General features: G+C 30.4%; 2 protein-coding genes and 1 long non-coding RNA gene across 3 annotated transcripts in view; all 3 read right to left on the reverse strand.

The window, feature by feature from the left end:
• Nucleotides 1-24593, reverse strand: part of LOC111413456 (lachesin-like) — a 230882-nt gene that overhangs the window by 156820 nt on the left and 49469 nt on the right. The window lies entirely within an intron of this gene.
• On the reverse strand, nt 5894-6532 carry LOC139429631 (uncharacterized). Its single transcript, XR_011640197.1, has 3 exons — nt 6398-6532; nt 6174-6304; nt 5894-6111 (listed from the first exon to the last, which is right to left on the reverse strand). It is a non-coding gene; the product is annotated as an uncharacterized lncRNA (long non-coding RNA).
• On the reverse strand, nt 22320-22961 carry LOC139429592 (uncharacterized). Its single transcript, XM_071195499.1, has 2 exons — nt 22819-22961; nt 22320-22754 (listed from the first exon to the last, which is right to left on the reverse strand). Exons 1-2 carry the CDS (start codon nt 22867-22869, stop codon nt 22326-22328), a joined length of 480 nt encoding a protein of 159 aa, XP_071051600.1. The 5' UTR covers nt 22870-22961; the 3' UTR covers nt 22320-22325.

A 24593-nucleotide genomic window follows, 5' to 3' on the forward strand; every position in this document is an offset into this window, starting at 1 on the left:
ACCATTTCTTAACGATAGTTTTTCAAATTCGTGAAAAATCAAACTTTTATGATCACTTGATGAAATCCCAGTGATTTATAAAATAAAAGGTCCATGTAGGCAGCCCCCCGACATACCTAAAAATAAAAGATCTTTATGCTAAAGTATTATACTAGTTTTGTACCCTAATATACCACCAACGAAAAGTTTTGTACCCATACGATTTTTAATGCATGACGTTTTTTGTGATGGGGGGCTGCCTACATGTCAGCCCCCGATATTTTTTGACAAAAACGAACCTTTTAGTACACTAAAATATTGTACTAGTTTTGTACCTTAATGTACCGGTGAAAACGGTTTCCGAGAAACAACCTCTTTTATAAAATATAACCAAAATAAACGATGAATGATCTTTATTTTATTTCAGTGCTACAAAATGTTTCAGGTGATAACCTCATCTTTCTTCAGGCACGACTAGAGAAAATAAAATGAGAAGAAAATTAAAATCAATTACAGAGACAAAGTGTCAGCATGACAAATCACATGTTGCGAAGAGAACTTAACATTACCAATAATTCTATAACAGTTCAGATCTAAAATAATCGTAATCTACCATTCTATTGTAATTATCTCTCACTACGTATTTAATTAATGCAAAATGGTTTGTCAATGGGCTCCCCCATATCGGGAATCTTGTCGAATATATACGTTGATCACCCAGAAAGAGAATTGTTTTCTAATAAATACAATTTATTCGTGAAAGATATCATTTTTTACACACGTTACGTTGACGACATATTGATCGTCTATAATAAAAAAAAAAGGGGCCTATCCACGGTCAAGCATGCTTGTCATGCATGCTGTTCATGCCGTTTCTTACTTTCTCCATATACTATCATGCAAGCTTGTCATTCATTCATTTAATCCGTATCCTCGAAGGTGGTAAGTACTGATTATCGGTACATCTATAATGAGTGATATAGCTTGCGCTTTAATAATAATCGACGAGTTAAGCCGTAAAAAGAGATGACATAGGTATTGGTCGAAGCGTTGGTTTCTACAACGTAAAAAATTTTCGCATATCAAACTTTTAAAAGAATTAGAAGTTTCTTCGACAGAAGATTATAACAATTTCTTAAGAATGGATCTTGAATTATTTCACGATTTGCTGTTCAAGGTTAAGCCTTTCATTGAAAAACAAAATACACAGATGAGAGATTCTATTTCACCACAACTTCGGCTTTCTACCACGCTAAGATATTTGGCCAGTGGTGCAACTTATGAAGATTTAAAATTTTTGACAGCGAAGCTCCGCAAACAATAGGAAAAATTGTAATTGAAACATGCGAAGCGATTATTAGTACATTGAAGGGATATATACAGGTACGTAAACAATTATTATCGTTAAAATTATTATCGTTTATTCATTATAACATCTTAATGATATTGAGTACTGCTTAATAAAGACGATATATCTGTATAACATGGTGTCTGCATTGGTTCATACATATATACGACGTAGTGCTTGAACTTGAGTCGTACGATGATGGGCTCAGGAAAGGCAATGGTGTGATTGATGGGGTAGGCGAAGGACCTAGTTTTGAAAGGCGACCATGATACAGAATGTCATCAATATGCTTCTTGGCATACAGTTGCTGCTCAACGGAATGTTTTCTATATTGCGACGCCCAAACTTTACCGAGCATTTCTGCCTCATCATTTACTGTACCTAAATGTTTAACCGCCTTTTTTAGAAATTCATTTCGTTCATTAGACAACTTTTGTTTCTTTGGACGTGATGGAGTTACTTGTGTTGATTCGGCTTCCAATGAATCTTCTGGTGCCTAAAAATACCATTTTAAAATTACGTTCATATGCCAAAAGATACAATTTTAAAAGTAAATTTAAATATACTTTGCAATTTCTAGATGCCAAGAAATGAAGAGGCCTGGAAAGAAATCGCATCAAATTTTAATAGCCGATGGAATTTCCCAAATTGCTTAGGTGCAATAGATGGTAAACATGTAGCGATTAAAAAACCAGCAAATTCAGGTAGCCACTATTTTAACTACAAAAAAACTCACAGCATAGTGCTGATGTTGATAGCTGATGCAAACTACGAAATTATAATGGCGGATATTGGCTCAAATGGGAGTCTTTACCGCAACAAAATTTTATGAAAGACTTCAACAAAACAGATTAAAACTCCCAGATGCAATAGAACTACCAAATTTTCCAGAAAAGGTGCCATACGTATTTATAGCAGATGACGCTTTTCCTTTAAAAGAACATATAATGAAGCCATATAGCCGAAGGGCTTTAACATTGGAAGAGGACATTTGTAATTACAGGTTTTCCAGAGCTCGACGGATTGTTGAGAATATTTTCGGAATTTTGGCCTCAAGATTTCGAGTTTTATTAACTACGATAAATTTATCCCCCGAAAAAGTGGCTTGTTGTTACTTACATAATTATCTGAGTAAGAACCGGGGGCAAACATATAGGGAAGGAAATATACGTAATGAGAACACTCATTCTGGGGAGGAGTTACTACCCATAAATAACAACACAAATACGCGAAATTCAACACTTTTTACAAAAGAAGTAAGAGATAAATTTCGTACATATTTTAATACCGTTGGTGCAGTTCCATTTCAACAAACAGTATAATAATATAATTAGCACTTGTATTGGGATTTATAAAATAAAGTTTTTAATCATTAAAGGTTTGTGTTTATTTACTTACATCTTCTCCTTCTTCAATATCTAATGTTGATATGCCAACATCCGGTGTTTCTTGATCCCTAAGATAGTGTAGTTGATCAAAATACCATAAATAATAATAAAGACGGAGTGTAAATATCTTTCGATGCGGCCCCTGATTTTTCGCTCATCTTCACCTTTTTTAACTCACGTCGATAGTTGGTTCGGATGGTATATTTTTTTTCTTTAGCGTGTCCATAGTTGCATTTTCATCTTTTTCCTGATATTTTTTTAATAAAATATCATATCCCTTCGACCGTTCGTTTTTATAATGGAATTTTTCGCTTTTAACCTTCCACAGTTCCTCATTATCTCTAAATATTTCAAAAAATTCCATCCAAAAGGACTTCTCGCTTCCACAAGCCATGTTGAAAGTGATGTTTACCTCACAAAGGTTACAGATGGAATGACAAAATGCATAACAGCATAGCCATCCACGTGCACGCTTGCTTGCAAGCCTGCTGCCCCGCCCACAGAAAATCAAAACGGTTTGAATTGTGTCATGCCAGGCTGTCATGCCGAGGAAAGTGTCTCATGCAACCCCATCCACTGTCAATCTTGCATGACAGCTTCCGATGCTTGTCATGCATGCATGACCGTGGATAGGCCCCTTAAGGAAACCCTGCAAAACTCAGACCCCTACTCAATATTTTTAACAGTCTAAGCCAGTTAGTCTTTACTACTGAAATGGAGACTGAAAATAGTACTAACTTTTTAGACCTGATTCTAACCAGAAATCTTAATGCAAATAAAACAGACTTCAGCATATATAGAAAACCAACATACACAGATAACATCATACCCAAAAACTCATATTGTTGCAAACAACACAAACATGCTAACTTCAGATTCATATTCAATAGAACATACAATATCCCCTTGATGCAGACAGTTTATCTGTGGAGATTAAGAATATTATAAAAATAGGGCTCAATAACGGATACAGCATCGAAGATATACAAAACATCTACAACAAAGTCCATAAATCCAGAATTAACAATCTTATATTTCCATAGATCAAAAGCAAACCGAATTTTGTTTCACTACCTTTCAACCCAATGTTGGAGTACAGGATGAAGAGAAATCTACTTAAATTCAACCTGACTCCTGCTTTTACATCCAACAATAAACTACAAAGTCGTTTGGTTAATAACAAGAATAAAATAAGAGTTGAAGATAGAAGTGGCGTATATCAAATCAAATGTCAAAAATGTAACGAAATATACATAGGCCAGACAGGAAGAAACTTGTACTCACGATTCAAAGAACATACTACAAAGAGTAACTCGTCAGTCTATAAGCACATTCAAACTTGTAAACATGAAATCCAATTCAAGGATGTCAGACTAATCAAAAACTTAAAAAAATCACGAGAAATGGACCTATATGAGGAACTATTCATTAATATAAACATAAATCAACTCAAACTAATGAACGACATACCCGAACTTAATAATAAAAATAGATTTTTCATGACTTTCATATAGACACCTGCTTTTTCCCTCCCCATTGCATCCTCCCTCTTTACTTTTATACTCTATGGCATTCACTCATGCGCTTTATGATGTATTATCGTTTAACGAAATCTGTTTAGAGCTCTCATTTTGAAAGAGTTTGATCGATATCGGATTTTTGCTGGCCCCATAATCTCCTAACGATTTTTGACACAGTTTATTGTTGATGACCTTTATTGTATACAGTAAGTTGGTATCTAAGGATTCAATATCGATTGACGGAAAAATCTTATACATACGTTTCTGGCTGAAAGTCACATTCTGGCGATCGAGCATACAAACTTGCCATTTTCTGTACGTTATAGTATTGTAATGTTTTTTTACTTTCTCGTATACCATAGTATACAAAGAGAAAGTATTGGAATCATCCAAAAAATCGAACTCGAGATTTTGATGTAGCTCCACGTTTTGAAAACTCCTGAATCCTAAAAAGTTGGTTTTTGGAACTATATCTGTGATCAAGATATAGTTCCAAAAAGTCTGTATGTCTGTAATCAAGATAACTCGAAAACACGACAAACTACGTTGCTCAAATTTTATATACGTCAATTAGAGCAAAAAAGTAGGTATGTATCAACTTTTGAGCGAAATTCGCCAACGGAAGTGTAATTCTGCCAAGTATCAAAATCCTATATTATTTCTGTTCGCTACTGATAACATTACAACACAAAGTATTTTAAATAATATAGATAAGGCCTTAAATAATTCAGATTGTAATACATGTACATGTGGAAAGAGGAATAACAATAGTTATAATATTGACAAAGAATATATTCTCTTTGAGGTATTCAATGGGATAGAATTAAGTTTAATTATAGGTGTGAATTTTTCCAAAAAACCACTGTTTGTGAACGATGAAAGATATTTATTTAATTAAAGAATATAACGAAAAAACTTCTAAACTTGCTTTATTTAATTTAATATGCAGTCAGACCGGTTTCGGAGCTAGCCCCATCATCAGTGACAACTAAATACAAACGGAGAAAACAATGTTAAAAAATTTCTTATTTAATTAACACCAAATAAAGTTATCAGACAATAATTTAAAACTATTAGCGAAATTATCAAATATGGAAAAAATTGAAGTTAGACTTATAAAAATATATAAAAAATGTATAGGTATGACAAACATTAGCAAAAAAAACTAAAATTTTTATTTTTTTATATATAAAAAAACACATTAAAACATGTTAAAAAATATAAAAAATCTATAAAAACTACTCACTGTCAGTGGCAGACTAAAATTGTAGAACGAAGATCATCAAAAGAACAGGGGGAGCATGTAAAAGCTTGTATAAGGCTGAAGGCTTTATAAAGCGGTGATAAAACTGTATAACAAAATGGCGACAGTAAAAAAGCACGTTTTTTTAAAAAAACTAAAAAAGAAGAAAAAACAAAATTATAAAACAAGCAAAAACAGAGACAGAAGAAAATAAAATAAAAAATAATTAAACATAGGTAAATAATCATTAAACAACAAAGACATACCTTTTTTTGCTAATGTTTGTCATATACATTTTTTATATATTTTTATAAGTCTAACTTCGATTTTTTCCATATTTGATAATTTCGCTAATAGTTTTAAATTATTGTCTGATAACTTTATTTGGTGTTAATTAAATAAGAAATTTTTTAACATTGTTTTCTCCGTTTGTATTTAGTTGTCACTGATGATGGGGCTAGCCCCGAAACCGGTCTAACTGCATATTAAATTAAATAAAGCAAGTTTAGAAGTTTTTTCGTTATATTCTTTATATAAACCACTTGCAACATGGATCTACATTCTAATTTATTTAATTATTAAATCGGTGCTACGCTACGTTTCGACCAATAAGTTGGTCTTCTTCAGGCACGTCTAAAAAGGTTTTATAGTTTCAATACAAATAATTAAGACAAAATTATATATTGAATATTTACCGTCTTAGGATGTAGCAAATGGAGGATTTGATCTATATAAATTTAACATCGCAAAGGCAATGGAGATAAATCGTTATTTAGACATACATAATTTTAAGTTAGAGTTTAAAGATTTACATGAGGGTCGGATTCTAAAACGCATATAAAAAAACATATAAAAAACAATTTCGGAAAAAACGTTGACGTTTTGTACATTAAAACATTAAAATATAAGGTCGGCTCACCTCTTTTTTAACTATATATACATATATGTCAATGTGTGTATGTGTGTTTATTAATTATTAATGCTTGAAAATCAGTATTTTGCAAGATGACGACCGGAATACAATTTGCAGAACAGGTCTTGAAATTCTTTTTGACTTCACCGTACCGTGTTCGATGTGTGACTAAACTTAATAATGACAATAAAGTTATGTTAATGCGCAGACGTAAGGATTTCAAAAAATATCGATGTTCGATGTTTTCGTTAATTAAAAGTTCTTTATTGTTAAGGTAGTTTTTATGTATGTAGAACTCTTCTAATATGTCCAGTGTTTTAGATTTATTAATTTTCTTAATCATTTGCATCTGGTCGATGTTGGTATTGTGATTATTATCTGAAAGGTGTTTGTATACGGCCGATGATTGTTTAGTCACGTGTTCTCTAAATCTGGTCTTAAGATTACGTCCTGTCTGTCCGATGTAAAATTTGTCACAATCAGCGCATTTAAGTTCCATCCTGCCACAAAGTGTTACTTGCAACGAGAAGACTTACATATTACGGGGTGCTATTGGGTATTATGGCGGAAGCACTCCTGAAAATATAGGCCATTTTGTTTTTTTTTTTCAAAACGCCCGACAAGCTGGCAGAAGTACGACGACTTGTCTACAAAAATCACCCAGTGCAGAGATATGGTAGCTATAAATTGCTAATGTTTATTTTATACCGTATAAATTATTAAAATATACCTATACCTAATAGTAGGTATACCTCAGAAATGCTGCAAATGATTATTCGTATTTAATTCGTATTTCACAAAATAGTTTTTCGTAATTATAAAAAAATTAGGGTGGTATAAAACTTTTTTTCACCGGTACGTTAAGGTACAAAACTAGTACAATACTATAATGCACAGAAAATGGCAAGTTTGTATGCAAAATCGCCAGAATGTAACTTTCAGCCAGCCCCCGCCTTATAAAAGGGGTTGTTTCTCGGAAACCGTTGGGGTACTAAATTTTTTTTCACCAGTACATTAAGGTACAAAACTAGTACAATACTATAATGTGCAGAAAATGGCAAGTTTGTATGCTAAATCGCCAGAATGTAACTTTCAGCTAGCCCCCGCCTTATAAAAGGGGTTGTTTCTCGGAAACCGTTGGGATACAAAACGTTTTTTTCACCGGTACATTAAGATACAAAACTAGTACAATATTTTAGTGTACTAAAAAGTTCGTTTTTGTCGAAAAATGTCGGGGGTTGACATTTAGGCATTATCACAAAAAACATTATAGATTAAAAACCGTAGGGGTACAAAACTTTTCGTTGGTGGTACATTAGGGTACAAAACTAGTACAAGACTTTAGCATAACGATTTTTTATTTTTCTATATTGGAGGGCTGCCTACATTGACCTTAAAATAAAGCATGCTCTGTTAGGTAAACAAAACCGTGTTTGAAAATCTAGTCGTTTTTGAAATGATAATAACACTCTGCTGGAAACTTGAACTTTTTTTGCACAGTAGATCAGTTGAGTGTTTTTAATTAATTTTGGGTTGCTGATTTCAAATATGCCTTCCATTCTTTTGTAACACGTCACGTTTTTCACCCAGACAATGTTCTATAACAGCTTTAAGGCTGTCCAAGGCAATTTGCTAATGTGGCAAGAGAACTTCCTCAAACAAGGTAACTTTTATCAATCTGCGAAAATTCGGCCCTTTCAATATTTCTAAAATATAGATACTTTATGAGCATAAAATAAATATGATGCTACCAAACTTTCTTTTATTTCAGTTTGACTTAATTTTGGGAAAATATATCTAAGACGTTTAAAAGTAATACTAATTAATCTCTGTCTAGTGATTTCAAAAAATTTTTCAGTAATCCCAATTTTCTGTGCAAAGGTGGTGGTAAAACGTTATCTTGTGGTACAAGTGGTGTGTTTATTACATTTGCACGACGTATAATATACTCTTCACGTGACATCCAATCATTTTTTTGCATATTCATTTCCGTGATATCGTATATCCCATATACATAAAAAGCACATGTCCTTTGTATATCCTAATTATAATCCAGTTAACAAGGAGATAACCTTTAGACCACCAGAAATTCTTCATTGACGTTCTTCGTATTTCAAAACAACAAAAATAAATTTCATTTATTCTAACGTTTCAAGTGTATCTGTACTAATCGCAACGGGAACTCCTTTCTTTGAGTTGTCCACACAGCATAATACTGCTTTTAATGTTGTTTCAGAAGAGTCAATAAACAAACGCCACTGCTGTGGAATATATTATATGTCCATAGCAGCCATCAGCTCGTCAAGATTATTACAATACGTAAATGTGTTATTGTTTAGTAGTGTAAAAAACGTTAAAATGATGCTTGTCATTGGCGAAAAGAGCTTATTCTCATATCTGGATGTAATATGATAGAATAAAGCGTGCTCTTTTTCGTAAAGAAATCCGTATTTGAAAATCTCTATTCGTTCTTGAGAATTATAATAATAATTATAGAACTTAACCCAAAGCTTTATGACATTACAAAGTTAACAATTTTTAAAGAATCGTAAAAAATCGAACTATTATGATGACTTGACGAAAACCCTGTGATTTATAGAATATAGTATGTACTTTTTCTTGAATTAAACCGCATTTGAAAATCAATATTCGTTTTTGAAACAATGATTATTGAACTCATCCCAAATTTCTATGACATTACAAAGTTAACAATTTTTAAAAAATCGTGAAGAGTCGAACTTTTATGATGACTTGATGAAATCCCAGTGATTTATAGAATAAAGCATGCTCTTTTTCGTAAACAAAACCGTATTTGAAAATCTTTATTCATTGTTGAGATAATATTTATTGAACTCAACCCAAATTTCTATGACATTACAAAGTTAACAATTTTAAAAAAATCGTGAAAAATCGAACTTTTATGATGACTTGATGAAATCTCAGTAATTTATAGAATAAAGCATGCTCTTTTTTGTAAACAAAACCGTATTAGAAAATCTCTATTCATTCTTGAGATAATAATTATTGAACTCAACCCAAATTTTTATGACATTACAAAGTTAACAACTTTTAAAAAATCGTGAAAATTCGAATTTTTATGATAACTTGAAGAAATCGCATTGATTTATAGAATAAACCATGCTCTTTTTCGTAAACAAAACCGTATTTGAAAATCTCTATTCATTCTTGAGATAATAATTATTGAACTCAACCCAAATTTTCATGACATTACAAAGTTAACAACTTTTAAAAAATCGTGAAAATTCGAACTTTTATGATAACTTGAAGAAATCGCATTGATTTATAGAATAAACCATGCTCTTTTTCGTAAACAAAACCGTATTAGAAAATCTCTATTCATTCTTGAGATAATAATTATTGAACTCAACCCAAATTTTTATGACATTACAAAGTTAACAATTTTTAAAAAATCGTGAAAAATCGAACTTTTATGATCACTTGATGAAATCTCAGTAATTTATAAAATAAAGCATGCTCTTTTACGTAAACAAATCCGTATTTGAAAATCTCTGTTCATTCTTGAGATAATACTTATTGTACTCAACCTACATTTTTATGACATTACAAAGTTAACAATTTTTAAGAAATCGTTATAAATCGAACTTTTATGATGACATGATGAACTCATAGTGTTTTAGACAATAAAGTATGCTCGTTTACGTAAACAAAACCGTATTTGAAAATTTTTTTTGTTCTTGAGATAAAAATTATTGAATTCAACTCAAATTTTTATGACATTACAAAGTTAACAATTTTTTAAAAATCGTGAAAAATCGAACTGTTATGATCACTTGATGAAATCCCATTGATTTATAAAATAAAGCATGCTCTTTTACGTAAACAAACCCGTTTGAAAATCTCTGTTCATTCTTGAGATAATAATTATTGAACTTAACCCAAATTTTTATGATATTACAAAGTAAACAATTTTTAAAAAATCGTGAAAAATCGAACTTTTATGATGAAGTGCTGAAATCCCAGGGCTTTATAGAATAAAGCATGCTCCTTTACGTAAACAAAACCGTATTTGGAAATTTCTATTCATTCTTGAGATAATAATTATTGAACTCAACGCAAATTTCTATGACATTATAAAGTTAACAATTTTTTAAAAATCGTGAAAAGTCGAACTTTTATAACTTGATGAAATCGCATTGATTTATAGAATAAACCATGCTTTTTTTCGTAAGCAAAACCGTATTTGAAAATCTCTATTCATTGTTGAGATAATATTTATTGAACTCAACCCAAATTTCTATGACATTACAGAGTTAACAATTTTTAAAAAATCGTGAAAAATCGAACATTTATGATGATGTGATGAAATCCCAGGAATTTATAGAATAAAGCATGCTCTTTTACGTAAACAAAACGGTATTTGGAAATCTCTATTCATTCTTGAGATAATAATTATTGAACTCAACCCAAATTTCTATGACATTACAAAGTTAACATTTTTTAAAAAATCGTGAAAATTCAAAGTTTTATGATGACTTGATGAAATCCCATTGATTTATAGAATAAACCATGCTCTTTTACGTAAATAAACCCGTATTTGAAAATCTCTGTTCATTCTTGAGATAATAATTATTGAACTCAACCCAAATTTCTATGACATTACAGAGTTAACAATTTTTAAAAAATCGTGAAAAATCGAACATTTATGATGACGTAATGAAATCCCAGGAATTTATAGAATAAAGCATGCTCTTTTACGTAAACAAAACCGTATTTGAAAATCTCTATTCATTCTTGAAATAATAATTATTGAACTCAACCCAAATTTGTATGACATTACAAAATTAACAATTTTAAAAAAATCGTGAAAAATCGAACTTTTATGATGACTTGATGAAATCTCAGTAATTTATAGAATAAAGCATGCTCTTTTACGTAAACAAAACCGTATTTCAAAATCTCTATTCGTTCTTGAGATAATAATTATTGAACTCAACCCAAATTTTTATAACATTACAAACTTAACAATTTTTAAAAAGTAGTGTGAACATTTATGATGACTTGATAAAATCCCAGCGATTTATCCAATAAATCATGCTCTTTAACGTAAACAAAACTGTATTTGAGAATCTCTTTTCGTTTTTGAGATAATAATTATTGAAATACATGTTAATAAATATTGTTATCTGTCAAACATCTAACATTGTGTTTGATTTCAAAAAATCATTATCTGGAGTATTGAAGATTCGTAGAAATGATCTTGGGTACATTAAATATCAATTAAATTTCCTTTTAAATACTTTTTATCTCATGTTAATATCTCAATTAATTCTTGAGATGACCTTGTTTTAAGATTGATGTTCTTTAATTTAATGTCAATGATTAGAGTTGAATTCAAAAAATTATAACACCAAAATTTGAAAGTTTGAAGAAATGATTTTCAACATGGTAAAAGTGAATTAAATTTGTGATGAAATACATGATACAATTTCATAAAAATTGATATAACTAATATGTAAAAAAAATCATTAAAATTTCCTTTCGTACAACTTTGCTAATACCCTTTATTAATATTAATACCGTTAAAAGGAAACTTTAATATAGAGAGAGAGGAGTATTAACTACATTCCTCCTTTCGTTGCTTTTAAACGAAAACGCTTAAACTCCGTCACCGTCTAATGAAATTATAAGAACGACGCCGACTTTATTTGTAACTTCTTCCCACCCCCTCAGCCCAAACCCATTCCATTTCCAACCCCATCCTATTCCGAACCCCATCCTCAACACCAAGAGAACGGCGCTAATATTCTTCTTTAAAGCTCTCATTACGAGCTTTAAGCTCCTTACACTGTACGGTCCACGACCGGCCGACTCCTTAAGGCAGTTTTCGGAGTCGAATTCCGTAAGGAGCTTTCGCGAGAATTTAAGAATAGTGCCGTGGAGCTTAATAAGCTCGGCTCTGGCAAGCTACCCCCTTCAAAAATGATCTCCGACAGGCATAAAAACTCAGCAAAAGAATCGGCTGCTATTTTTTTTTGTTATTCTCTGTTTCGGTAACAGTCGGGGGTTTGGTGTTTTTGGAACATTGCGACGAAAGCTTAAAAGCTCAAAAGCCCTTTCTCTCTCTCTCTCGCTCTGTCTACATATGGACAAAATCGGACCATCGCGCGTTAACGTTTCACTAATGGAACTCGGTTTGTACGCGTGCGATTGTTCGAAATTCACGAAATGGAGTAAATTGGATGAAACTACTACTCTGTTATTACTTCAACTGGTTAAATGAACTGATGTGAGTGATTTTGACGGTTATGTACGCCAAAATTAATGTTTATATGAAATATATAATCATAATTTTATTATAGAAATTAATAAATAAAAAAACAGATTGGATAGACATAAAACATTTTAGGCTATCAATGTTTATATAATTAATATAAAGTTACTAGTAAATAAACTCAATAATGATAAATAATGTAACAGGACAAACGTGTGGTGCTATGTTGATTCGGACGAAAGGATTTCAGGGATGTATTTTGACAGTAAAAAAAAATAAATGTCTTAGTGTCTTAAATAAAATAATAAAGATTATAATGTATTCAAATATAATTAAATATAAATAACTAAAAAAACGTTACAATTGGTGTCAGGTGTGGAATAATAAATAGTTATGGCTCTGAAGAAATTATTGAAAGAACTGAAAATGCAAGGATTGAAACATGAATTAGAAGATTCGACTCCGAAAGCTCTAGAAAGAGAAGGGAATGATCCAGAAACGTTTGTGTTTGCCGGTGATTGTGATAGCAGTTCCATTTTGCAACAAATTCAAGAAAATGTCAGCAATTTGGAACATACGCTCCAACAGAAACTGCAACAAAATTCCAGCGATTTGGCACAGAAGCTTCAAGAAAATTCCAGCAAATTGGATCAGAAACTTCTAAAGAATTCTGAAAGACTAAAGCAAGAAATTACTGATGAAATTGATCAAAAATTATTAGAAGTAGACAAGAAATTAGAACTGTTTCAAAAAAGATAGATGGGATGAAAAAGGAAATGGTAGCACTAGAAGAGACCGATGCCATGAAGGGTTACGATACAGCTGACATCGCAATCAAAGGGTTAACACCACCAATATCGCATAGGCATATGAAACCACCGCAGTTTGATGGAAAAACAACATGGAGCACTTACTTCAAACAATTTGAAGCAGCAGCGAATCCAAATAAGTGGTCAACTAAGGAGAAAGCCACTGACACTGCCTTTGCGAGGTTATGCGGTTGAGATACTAGATAAACTGTCACCAGCAGAGCAAGGTGACTATGATTCCCTTGTGAAGCATTTGGAACTACATCATGAGCTACTGAAGGTGGATTCCAGTCAGGAGACCAAGTTTGGTTGTACAATCAAACTTGGATCACCGAAGGTTCAAAACTCGTGGGAAGGTCCATACACCATCATGGACCGAATCAATGATGTTGTCTACCGAATCCAGAAATTACCACGTGGAAAACCAAGGGTAATTCACTTCAATCGAATAGCACCATTTGCTGGAGACCACCGAAAAGCTGCAACTAGGAGCCTCCAAGAAATACCAGTGGACCTTTTGTACGAGCAGTTTCTGAACCGCAACTATAGTAGAAATCACGAGAGCTGGGAGTGACTTGACGCTTAAAAATGGTATGAATCAAGATGCGGACTTGTACGACTTAGATTATTTCACCACATACATTTAAATGTATGTTAGGTTAGTAATGGAGGTTATATGTATGTCAAACATTGTCAAATGGGAATTTCGGGGACGTATTTTGACAGTAAAAAGACAAAATAAATGACAGTACTGTTGTCATGCTGTTGTCTTAAATCATCTTAAATGAAATAATAAAGATGACTCCCTCTGTCCCAAATTATGGTATACATTTCTCTAAAATTTATAGATTAAGGAAAGTTTGGAGAATTAACGAGTTTCTATCTATTTAATATAATGTAATCTTAATTTAATTAATGAAAGAAACTAGAGTTCTGTTTGTCGAAGGTTAAATCAAATCGATGTTTTTAGGATATGTACGACTCAACGCAAGTTAAAAGGTACTACATAACTATACTTACATAACGCTGGACGAAGCAGAACTAGAAAAGCGCTGTAAAAGTAAACGGCTCATAACTAAAGTAATGTTTATGGCTGCAGTGGCCAGATCACGCTCGAACAGTGCTAAAAAACAGTATTTCAACGGCAAAATAGGACTCTGGCCTTTTGAACCGGGTAAGAGGAACAATGATGACCAAAATCGAGTCTGTTAAAGCAGCAGAATGCAAAAAGATGATTATCGATAACGTTGTACCAGTCATTAGATCAAGATAACATAATTCATAAGCAATACCACCATAGTTATCTCAATTTCTTGTGCACAATCCAGGAAATCCCACAATATCAAAATTGACAATCATCTACATTAAATTCTGTTATGACTAAAAAAACTAAAGGTGATAGAGAAAAACGTTTCCCATAAAAAACAATGATAATGTATCAAGATAGCATAATCCATAGTCAAAGCCACTATAGATATCACCATTTCTTAGGTTCAAGCCAGGAATTCTCAAAATACCAAAATTGACAATCGTCTACATTAAATTCTGTTATGATTAAAAAACTGAAAGTGATAGAGAAAAACGTTTCCCATAAAAATCAATGATAATGTGTCAAGATAGCATAATCCATGGTCAATGTCACCATAATTATCACCATTTCTTAGGTTCAAACCAGGAATTCTCAAAATATTAAAATTGACAATCGTCTACATTAAATTCTGTTATGATTAAAAAACTGAAAGTGATAGAGAAAAACGTTTCCCATAAAAATCAATTATAATGTATCAAGATAGCATAATTCATAATCAATACCACCATAGTTATCACCATTTCTTATGTACAAACCAGGAAATCCCAAATTATCAAAATTGACAATCGTCTACATTAAATTCTGTTATGATTAAAAAACTGAAAGTGATAGAGAAAAACGTTTCCCATAAAAATCAATGATAATGTATCAAGATAGCATAATCCATAGTCAATGCCACCATAGTTATCATCATTTCTTAGGTTCAAACCAGGAATTCTCAAAATATCAAAATTGACAATCGTCTACATTAAATTCTGTTATGATTAAAAAACTGAAAGTGATAGAGAAAAACGTTTCCCATAAAAATCAATGATAATGTATCAAGATAGCATAATCCATAGTCAATGCCACCATAGTTATCACCATTTCTTAGGTTCAAACCAGGAATTCTCAAAATATCAAAATTGACAATCATCTTCGTTAAATTCTGTTTTAAGTAGAAAATTAAAGGTGATAGAGAAAAACGTTTCCCATAAAAATTGATGATAATGAATCAAGATAAGATAATTCATAACCAATGCTATTATAAACATCACCATTTCTTAGGTTCAAGCCAGGAATTCTCAAAATATCAAAATTGACAATCATTATGTTAATTCTGTTATAAGCAAAAAATAAAAGGTGATAGAGAAAAACGTTTACATAAAAATTAATGATAATGAATTAAGATATCATAATTTATAATCAATGCTACCATAGATATCACCATTTCTTAGGTTCAAGCCAGGAATCCTCAAAATATTAAAAGTGACAATCATCTATGTTAATTCTGTTATAAGCAAAAAATAAAAGGTGATAGAGAAAAACGTTTGCATAAAAATTAATGATAATGAATCAAGATATCATAATTCATAACCAATGCTACCATAGATATCACCATTTCTTAGGTTCAAGCCAGGAATTCTCAAAATATCAAAATCGCTGAAAACTATGAATGAATTAATAGATTTTGTTAAAAGTGCCATAAGTAAAGTATGCATTAAGTAAAGAAAAGCTAGATAACGTATTCTGGACACTACAAAAGTGCATGGAGTCAACCATGATGGCCTCAACAGTCAACAACTATAAAATTGAATAAATTTGAAGCTTCGTCATCAAGGGCGTTTGTTTACATTGAACCCGCTGAATTGTGTTTAAATGTGTAAAATTTTCATTAATGTATGTTTAAATTAAGTTACAAACTGAATTACTAATTTTACAAATACAATAAAGCAGTTTCCAAAGATTTGTATACCATAATTTGAGACAAATTGTAAAGAGAAATGTATACCATAATTTGGAACAGAGGGAGTATATTGTATTCAAATATAAATAAATATAAATAACTAAAAAAACGTTACAATAACTAAATGTATCAAAAGTTTTTAAAAATTTTAAAAATTAAATTTTTTTTCAAGAAGCGAATTATCATGTAAATAGTATTCGATTTTGTGGGTTTGATTGTGTAGATTTCCAATTCGTTTTGATTGTCATCCCAGAATTGAGTTGTGAGGGGGTTGATTCGTTGGGGAACTAAGTAATTTGAATTGGAACCATGGGATTGAGCCTAAACAATCCGGTGACAGTTCGAAATAATTGGAGAAGGCCTCGCGAAATATTCTCGATACAATTCCAAGCCGACAAAGCGCTTTCTTTATGGATGAGCCTTTTGTATTAAGGGTGGATTCTCCCCTTCTTCTCATTTAGACCCAGAGAACGTAGTAGTGGCTCGTTATTTACTCGTTGTATTACAATAAATCGTGAGCTTTCCAACGACAAAGCGACGTCAACGGTTAAAAGAGGAATTAATACGTTGGATATTTCTGACCCTTGTTCAACCTAAAACTTCAAAATTCAAATACGAAGTTAAAATTAATTTTATGTTCACGTTTACTAGTTGTAATTGTGTTTAACTATATCAAAATCCAAACTAATTTTGAGTCAAACAAATACTCAGATAAATTCTGATTTACATACTAAAACAAACTTGACTCAATTTCCATCTTATTACCTTATGGCAAAGATAATTTTCTTGGTTGAAAGATTTTCCTTTCCCTCCCTAAGGAGAAAGCAACCGAAACTCAGCGCGTTCATTACATCTAAAGATTCTTATCGTAAGGCAACGTGAAATAACAGCAATTATGGTGTCGTCGTCGTCTTCGTCGGTGTACTCCTCTGGTTATGTTTGCGATGATAACATCACACGACGTTACGTACACGATGAATGTTACCGGGTTTTAGGATGACGACGACGTGTTGGTTTCGGGTTGTGTTATTTGCATCGGAAATCTCGGTGTTTGAGCTGGTTCTATTGATTTTACTCAGGGACGAGGCCCCAATATCATGTTTGATGTACGAAAATTGCAATCAACCGCTGTGTTTGGTGTTTGGTTCTAGCTGTGTTGGAGATCGACTCCGCGACACGCATTATTGATTCAATTTGACATCAAGTTGATTCATGTTTATACTTCAATGCGCATACCATTCAAAACACGTCGCAATTTAAATTTCTTTTTTTCGTTTTTATTGGAAACGAAAAAAGAAAATATGAATTATGATTATTCGAAACATTTACGCGGAACCTAGCGATGGTGTGAATAAATATTGAATAATTTTTTTGTTAATTTTAAAGGATTATATAATTGAATAATCTAGATACAATATGGAAATATGAATTTAATTAAATTGTGGAAGCCAAAATCGCTACACACGTTGATCGAAACAGAAATAAAATCGCCTCGAATAGTTACTACGTAGTCATTTGATTATTCGCAATATTTAAAATTGCCATAAAATCAATAATTTTAGATATTAATCGATTATTTACCGCGAATACACCGAATACAATAGGTATCAAGTTTTATAATATTACAATAATCGCAAAATGGAATAATGAAGTATTATGTAACAGAAAATTAAACACGATTGTGTATTTATTGTTGACAGGTTTTCACATAATTGTTTTAAATTGGATATAAACAATCGTTATTAACAGGGAATTTTAAATTATGATACTTTAATTACTTTATTTTAAATATTGCTTGGTACAATTTTTTAAAAATTGCAACGTTTCCGAAAGAAAATTTGTTGAACCCAAGTTAGTAAAGTATTATATGTACATCATTTTAAAGAGGACACTTTTAGCTTTAATTTGATATAAAACTAATTTCTTTATCTTCATATTTAACCTCAACACGAAATTTTGAAGTTAGCAATCAATGAGGTTATAATTAAAATGTAGTACTTTCAAAAGTAAATTTTTGAGCGCAATTTAGAAAGACATAATAATGTGATATATATCATCTTAAAGAGAATACTTTTAGCTACAATTTGGCATAAATCATATTTTTTTCTCGTTACATTTAAGCCTTGCATGAATTTTTAAAACTTACGAATTTATGGTGTAAATTAGGTTTTAATAAAATATGCAACATTCTCGAAAAAAATATTTTTGAACCAAATTTAAAATGAAGTAATAAAATACTATATACCATTTTAAAGACGACACTTTTACCTTTAATTTGATATAACACTAATTTCTCTATCTTCACATTTAAGCTCAGCACGATATTTTGAAGTTAAGAATCAATGAGGTTATAATTAAAATGTAGTACTTTCGAAAATAAAAATTTGAGCGCAGTTTGGAAAGACATAGTAATGTGTTATATATCATCTTAAAGAGAATAGTTTTAGCTACAATTTGACATAAGCCAGATTTTTCTATCGTTACATTTAAGCCCTGCATGAATTTTTAAAACTTACGATTTTATCATGTAAATTAGGTTTTAATAAAAAATGCAACATTCTCGAAAAAAATATTTTTGAGCCAAATTTAAAACGAAATAATAAAATATTATACACCATTTTAAAGAGGACACTTTTAGCTTTAATTTGATATAAAACTAATTCTTCTATCATCATATTGAAGCTCAACACGATATTTTGAAGTTAACAATCAATCAGGTTATAATTAAAATGCAGCACTTTCGAAAATAAATTTTTGAGCGCAATTTAGAAGGACATAGTAATGTGTTATATATCATTTTAAAGACAATAGTTTTAGCTACAATTTGATATAAATCATATTTTGCTATCGTTACATTTAAGCCCTGCATGATTTTTTAAAACTTTCTATTTTATCGTGTAAATTAGATTTTAATAAAAAATGCAACATTCTCGAAAAAAATATGTTTGAACCAAATTTAAAATGAAGTAATAAAATATTATATACCGTTTGAAAGAGGACATCTTTAGCTTTAATTTGATATAAAACTAATTTCCTTATCTTCACATTTAACCCCAACACGATATTTTGAAATTAACAATCAATCAGGTTATAATTAAATAGCAGCACTTTCGAAAATAAATTTTTGAGCGCAACTTAGAAGGACATAGTAATGTGTTATATATTATTTTAAAGAGAATAGTCTTACCTACAATTTGATATAAACCATATTTTTCTATCGTTACATTTAAGCCCTGCATGATTTTTTAAAATTTACTATTTTATCATGTAAATTGGATTTTAATAAAAAATGCAACATTCTCGAAAAAACTATTTCTGAACCAAATTTAAAATGAAATAATAAAATGTTATATACCATTTTAAAGAGGACACTATTGGCTTTAATTTGATATAAAATTAATTTCCTTATCTTCACATTTAAGCCCAACACGATATTTTGAAGTTAACAATCAATCAGGTTATAATTAAAATGCAGCACTTTCGAAAATAAAATTTTGAGCGCAATTTAGAAAGACATAGTAATGTGATATATATCATTTTAAAGAGAATACTTTTAGCTACAATTTGATATAAACCATATTTTTCTATGTTTACATTTAAGCCTTGCATGAATTTTTAAATCTTACGATTTTATCATGAAAATTAGATTTAAATAGAAAATGCAACATTCTCGAAAAAAATATTTTTGGACCACATTTAAAGTGAAGTAATAATGTATTATATACCATTTTAAAGAGGACACTTTTAGCTTTAATTTGATCTGAAACTAATTTCTCTATCTTCATATTTAAGCTCAACACGATATTTTGAAGTTAACAATCAATCAGGTTATAATTAAAATGCAGCATTTTCGAAAATACAATTTTGAGTGCGATTTAGAAAGACATAGTAATGTGATATATATCATTTTAAAGAGAATACTTTTAGCTACAATTTGATATAAATCATATTTTTCTATCTTTACATTTAAGCCTTGCATGAATTTTTAAAACTAACGATTTTATCATGTAAATTAAGTTTTAATACAAAATGCAACATTTTCGAAAAAAATATTTTTGAACCAAATTTAAAATGAAATAATAAAATGTTATATACCATTTTAAAGAGGGCACTTTTAGCTTTAATTTGATATAAAACTAATTTCTTTATTTTCACATTTAAGCTCAACACGATATTTTGAAGTTAACAATCAATCAGGTTATAATTAAAATGCAGCATTTTCGAAAATACAATTTTGAGTGCGATTTAGAAAGACATAGTAATGTGATATATATCATTTTAAAGAGAATACTTTTAGCTACAATTTGATATAAATCATATTTTTCTATCTTTACATTTAAGCCTTGCATGAATTTTTAAAACTAACGATTTTATCATGTAAATTAAGTTTTAATAAAAAATGCAACATTTTCGAAAAAAATATTTTGAACCAAATTTAAAATGAAATAATAAAATGTTATACACCACTTTAAAGAGGACACTTTTAGCTTTAATTTGATATAAAACTAAATTCTTATCTTCATATTTAAACACAAAACGATTTTTTGAAGTTAACAATCAATCAGGTTATAATTAAAATGCAGCACTTTCGAAAACAATTTTTTTGAGCGCAATTTGTAGCGATTTTTAATGTCTTATATATCATTTTAAAGAGAATACTTTTAGCCACAATTTGTCATAAACCATATTTTTCTATCGTTACATTTAAACCATGCATGAACTTTTAAAGCTTACGATTTTATCATGTATATTAAGCTTTAATAAAAATTGCAACAATATCGAAAAAAATCTTTTTGAATCAAATTTAAAATAAAGTAATGAAATATTATATATCATTTTAAAGAACACTTTTAGCTACAATTTGATATAAACCATATTTTTCTATCGTTGCATTTAATACCTGAATGAATTGAATATCAGAGGCATGATAAAATATTAGTTCAAGTTATCTAAAATAATTTTGTTGAAAAATTTTTAAACCCCACACTGTTTAAACTCCACTTTAAACTTAACTTTAAGTTTTGAAATCGTTTATAAAACGGAAGTTTAACCGAACGGCTAACTTCAACATTTCTTTAACACTTTAATTATTCTAACTTTGTTAAATAATTACTTAAATTGTTCTTAAATTTACACAATCATTTTAACATCAATAGAATAACATGTTATATTTCGAAATGAATAGACCTTTTCAATTTCATTAACTAAATCCAATCAATGAAATGAGATTTATTGATAACGTTTCAAATGGTAAAACAGCAAGGGTATATCGGAAATTTCGATTTTGACGTTACAATTTCTAGAGTGCCCTCACAAAACCGGTAAATACCGTGCTCTCCAAAGTAAATAATACCCACAAAATTGACCCTGATTGATTCGTATCCATTAACTAGGCTGTGAGTTCAAAATCACGAACGTTCAAATAAAACTCCACAATTTTACTTTGTTAGATTTTGTTTTAAATAAATTTTGGTAATAAATTTTAGAAATAAATCTTGGTAACGTTATGAATTGGTAATCTGAAAATGGGTTTAGACGTGTAAATAGAAGCAAATTGTATGGGTGTCGCAAACGGGAAACTGATTGCAGGTCATTTCGGGTCAAGTTAGGAAGCCAGTTCGGAACTTTTAGACCCCAAATTTGCATTTCAATTTACATAAGCGGCCCGTAGAATAACTGTAATAGCATGTTAGTTGGCCGTAATGAAGCTGCGACACACGCCGATTGCACCTCGCGTAATTCAAAACCATTTTCAACAACTCCAAAATCTCCCCACGAAAATTATTACCTAGCTTATTCGATAAAATATATATATGTGGTCATTTTTTAATTAATTTTTATTTTACTTTCGATTTTAAATATTGTACATAATTTAAAGTAGTTTCAGTTTTGATACATTCTCTAAAAACACTTGACCATCTTTCGGGAAATTGCACCATAAAGTTACAATCGGGATAACCCAATCTTTCACAACATATCTTTGAGGCCGAGTTCGATTTTTGTTGTCTCGAAGGTTTCGGTTTGGCAACGTTGTTCATAACATCTTCCACGTCTTCTACAATATGTAAACTCTCTTCATCCTCTTCGTTCGGCGGGGATTCGGAATCGTAAAATTGTTGTATTCTACTTTTAGAATTCGCCAAAATCAAACTGTTCATATCCACTTTATTTTCATCTCGCTCGTTCGATATTTGATTTATTTTAGGTCCTTCAAATTCAAAAGGATTCTTGTTAATTTGATTCAAATACGAAGGTGGTAAAATTGACTAATAATAAATATTTCGGAATTAATAAAAAGATTAAACTTAAATTTTTAGTAGAATTACTTACAGATTTGATTAAATAAGGTATCAAAGTTAATACGAGGATTTTAAAAATCATAATTTTAATCTTTCGTTTATTTGAATGTAGGTTTACTCGTAAAACGACGTGTGATAGCCAACCTACACCAATCGATTGTGTCGTGTATATCGTGGATGTTTCGTGAAATATAGAACGAACGGTGCCTGTTTGTGAATGTCGTGACCAACACCTCTACATCTCGTGGGTTTAGACTTGTCTGCCAAAATGTAACCGATAACCCAATTTAACGATTTTAACCTTAGGAGGTCTACAACAATTCAGTTTTTATGTAAATATGTAGGGAGGAAAAATGGAATGGTGCCGAAATATTGATCTTTAAAATAAAGAGAAAACTGTACAAAAGACTTAAAACTATATGTGTTTAGTACGGAAAACTCAAGGCCAAAAGAAAAGTTGTTGCATCGATATTTGTTATTTACGAATTTTTAAGTGGAACGTTTTGTCAAGGAATTGCAGACAACGTCTGACATAACAGCTTGAGTAAATAAATATAAATTGCTGATAACGAATTAATAAGGCATAAGTGATAAGCGAATCTTGCACAATTATCACCACATCGTAGTGACAAAATTGATGAGTTTTGTTAATAAAATTTGTGATAGCTCATGAATTAAAAGTGGTAGAGAAAAGTGTTTTTTATATAAATTGCTGATAATGAGCTAATAAGACGTAATTGATTAGCAGATCTTGCGCACTTATCACCATTTTGTAATTAGAAAGCGCAAATGTCCAAAATATTGAAATGCTAATTTTTGTTAATAAAGATGATCAATGCACCGGAATTAAAAGTGATAGAGGAAAATGTTTTGTATGTAAATTGTTGACAATGAGCTAATAAGATTAGTAATTAATAATTAACAGTCAGATCTTGCGCAATTATCATTATATTGCAGTTAGTAAGCACAAATGTCTAAAATATAAAAATTGATGATTTTCGTTAATAAAGTTAATCATAGCTCATGAATTAAAATTGATACAGAGAAACATTTTGTATATAAATTGCTGACAACGGACTAATAAGACGTAATTGATAAGCAGATCTTGCGCAATTATCACCATATCGTAGTTATTAAGCGCAAATGTCCAAAATATCAAAATTGATAATTTTTAGTAATAAAGTTTATGATAGCTCATGAGCTAAAAGTAGTAGAGAAAAATGTTTTGTATATAATTTGCAGATCTTGCGTACTTATCACCATATTGTAATTAGAAAGCTCCAATGTCCAAAACATCAAAATTGTTAATTTTCGTTAATAAAGCATAATCAAAGCATAGGAATTAAAAGTGATAGAGGAAAATGTTTTATATATAAATTGCTGATAATGCGCTAATAAGATATAATTAATAGTCAGATCGTGTGCAATTATCATTATATTGCAATTACTAAGCGCAAATGTCCAAAATATCAAAATTGTTAATTTTCGTTAATAAAGATGATCAAAGCACTGAAAGTAAAAGTAATAGACGAAAATGTTTTATATATAAATTATTGATAATGAACTAATAAGACGTAATTAATAATCAGATCATTCGCAATTATCATTATATTGTAGTTACTAAGCGCAAATGTCCAAAATATTAAAATTGATGATTTTTGTTAATAAAGTTGATGATAACTCATGAATTAAAAGTGATAGAGAAAAATGTTTTATATATAATTTGCTGATAACGAGCTAATAAGATATAATTAGTAAGCAGATTTTGCGCAGTTATCACCATATTGTAATTAGAAAGCTCCAATT

This window comes from Onthophagus taurus, chromosome 3 (genome assembly GCF_036711975.1).
Source record: "Onthophagus taurus isolate NC chromosome 3, IU_Otau_3.0, whole genome shotgun sequence".
NCBI lineage: Eukaryota > Metazoa > Arthropoda > Insecta > Coleoptera > Scarabaeidae > Onthophagus > Onthophagus taurus.

Excerpts from the sequence above, each read along its gene's own strand:
- LOC139429592 (XM_071195499.1), bottom strand. The coding sequence starts at position 22,869 with ATGATTTTTAAAATCCTCGTATTAACTTTGATACCTTATTTAATCAAA. Across the intron at positions 22,755-22,818 it reads TACCTTATTTAATCAAATCT|TCAATTTTACCACCTTCGTA; the intron begins GTAAGTAATTCT and ends ATTTATTATTAG.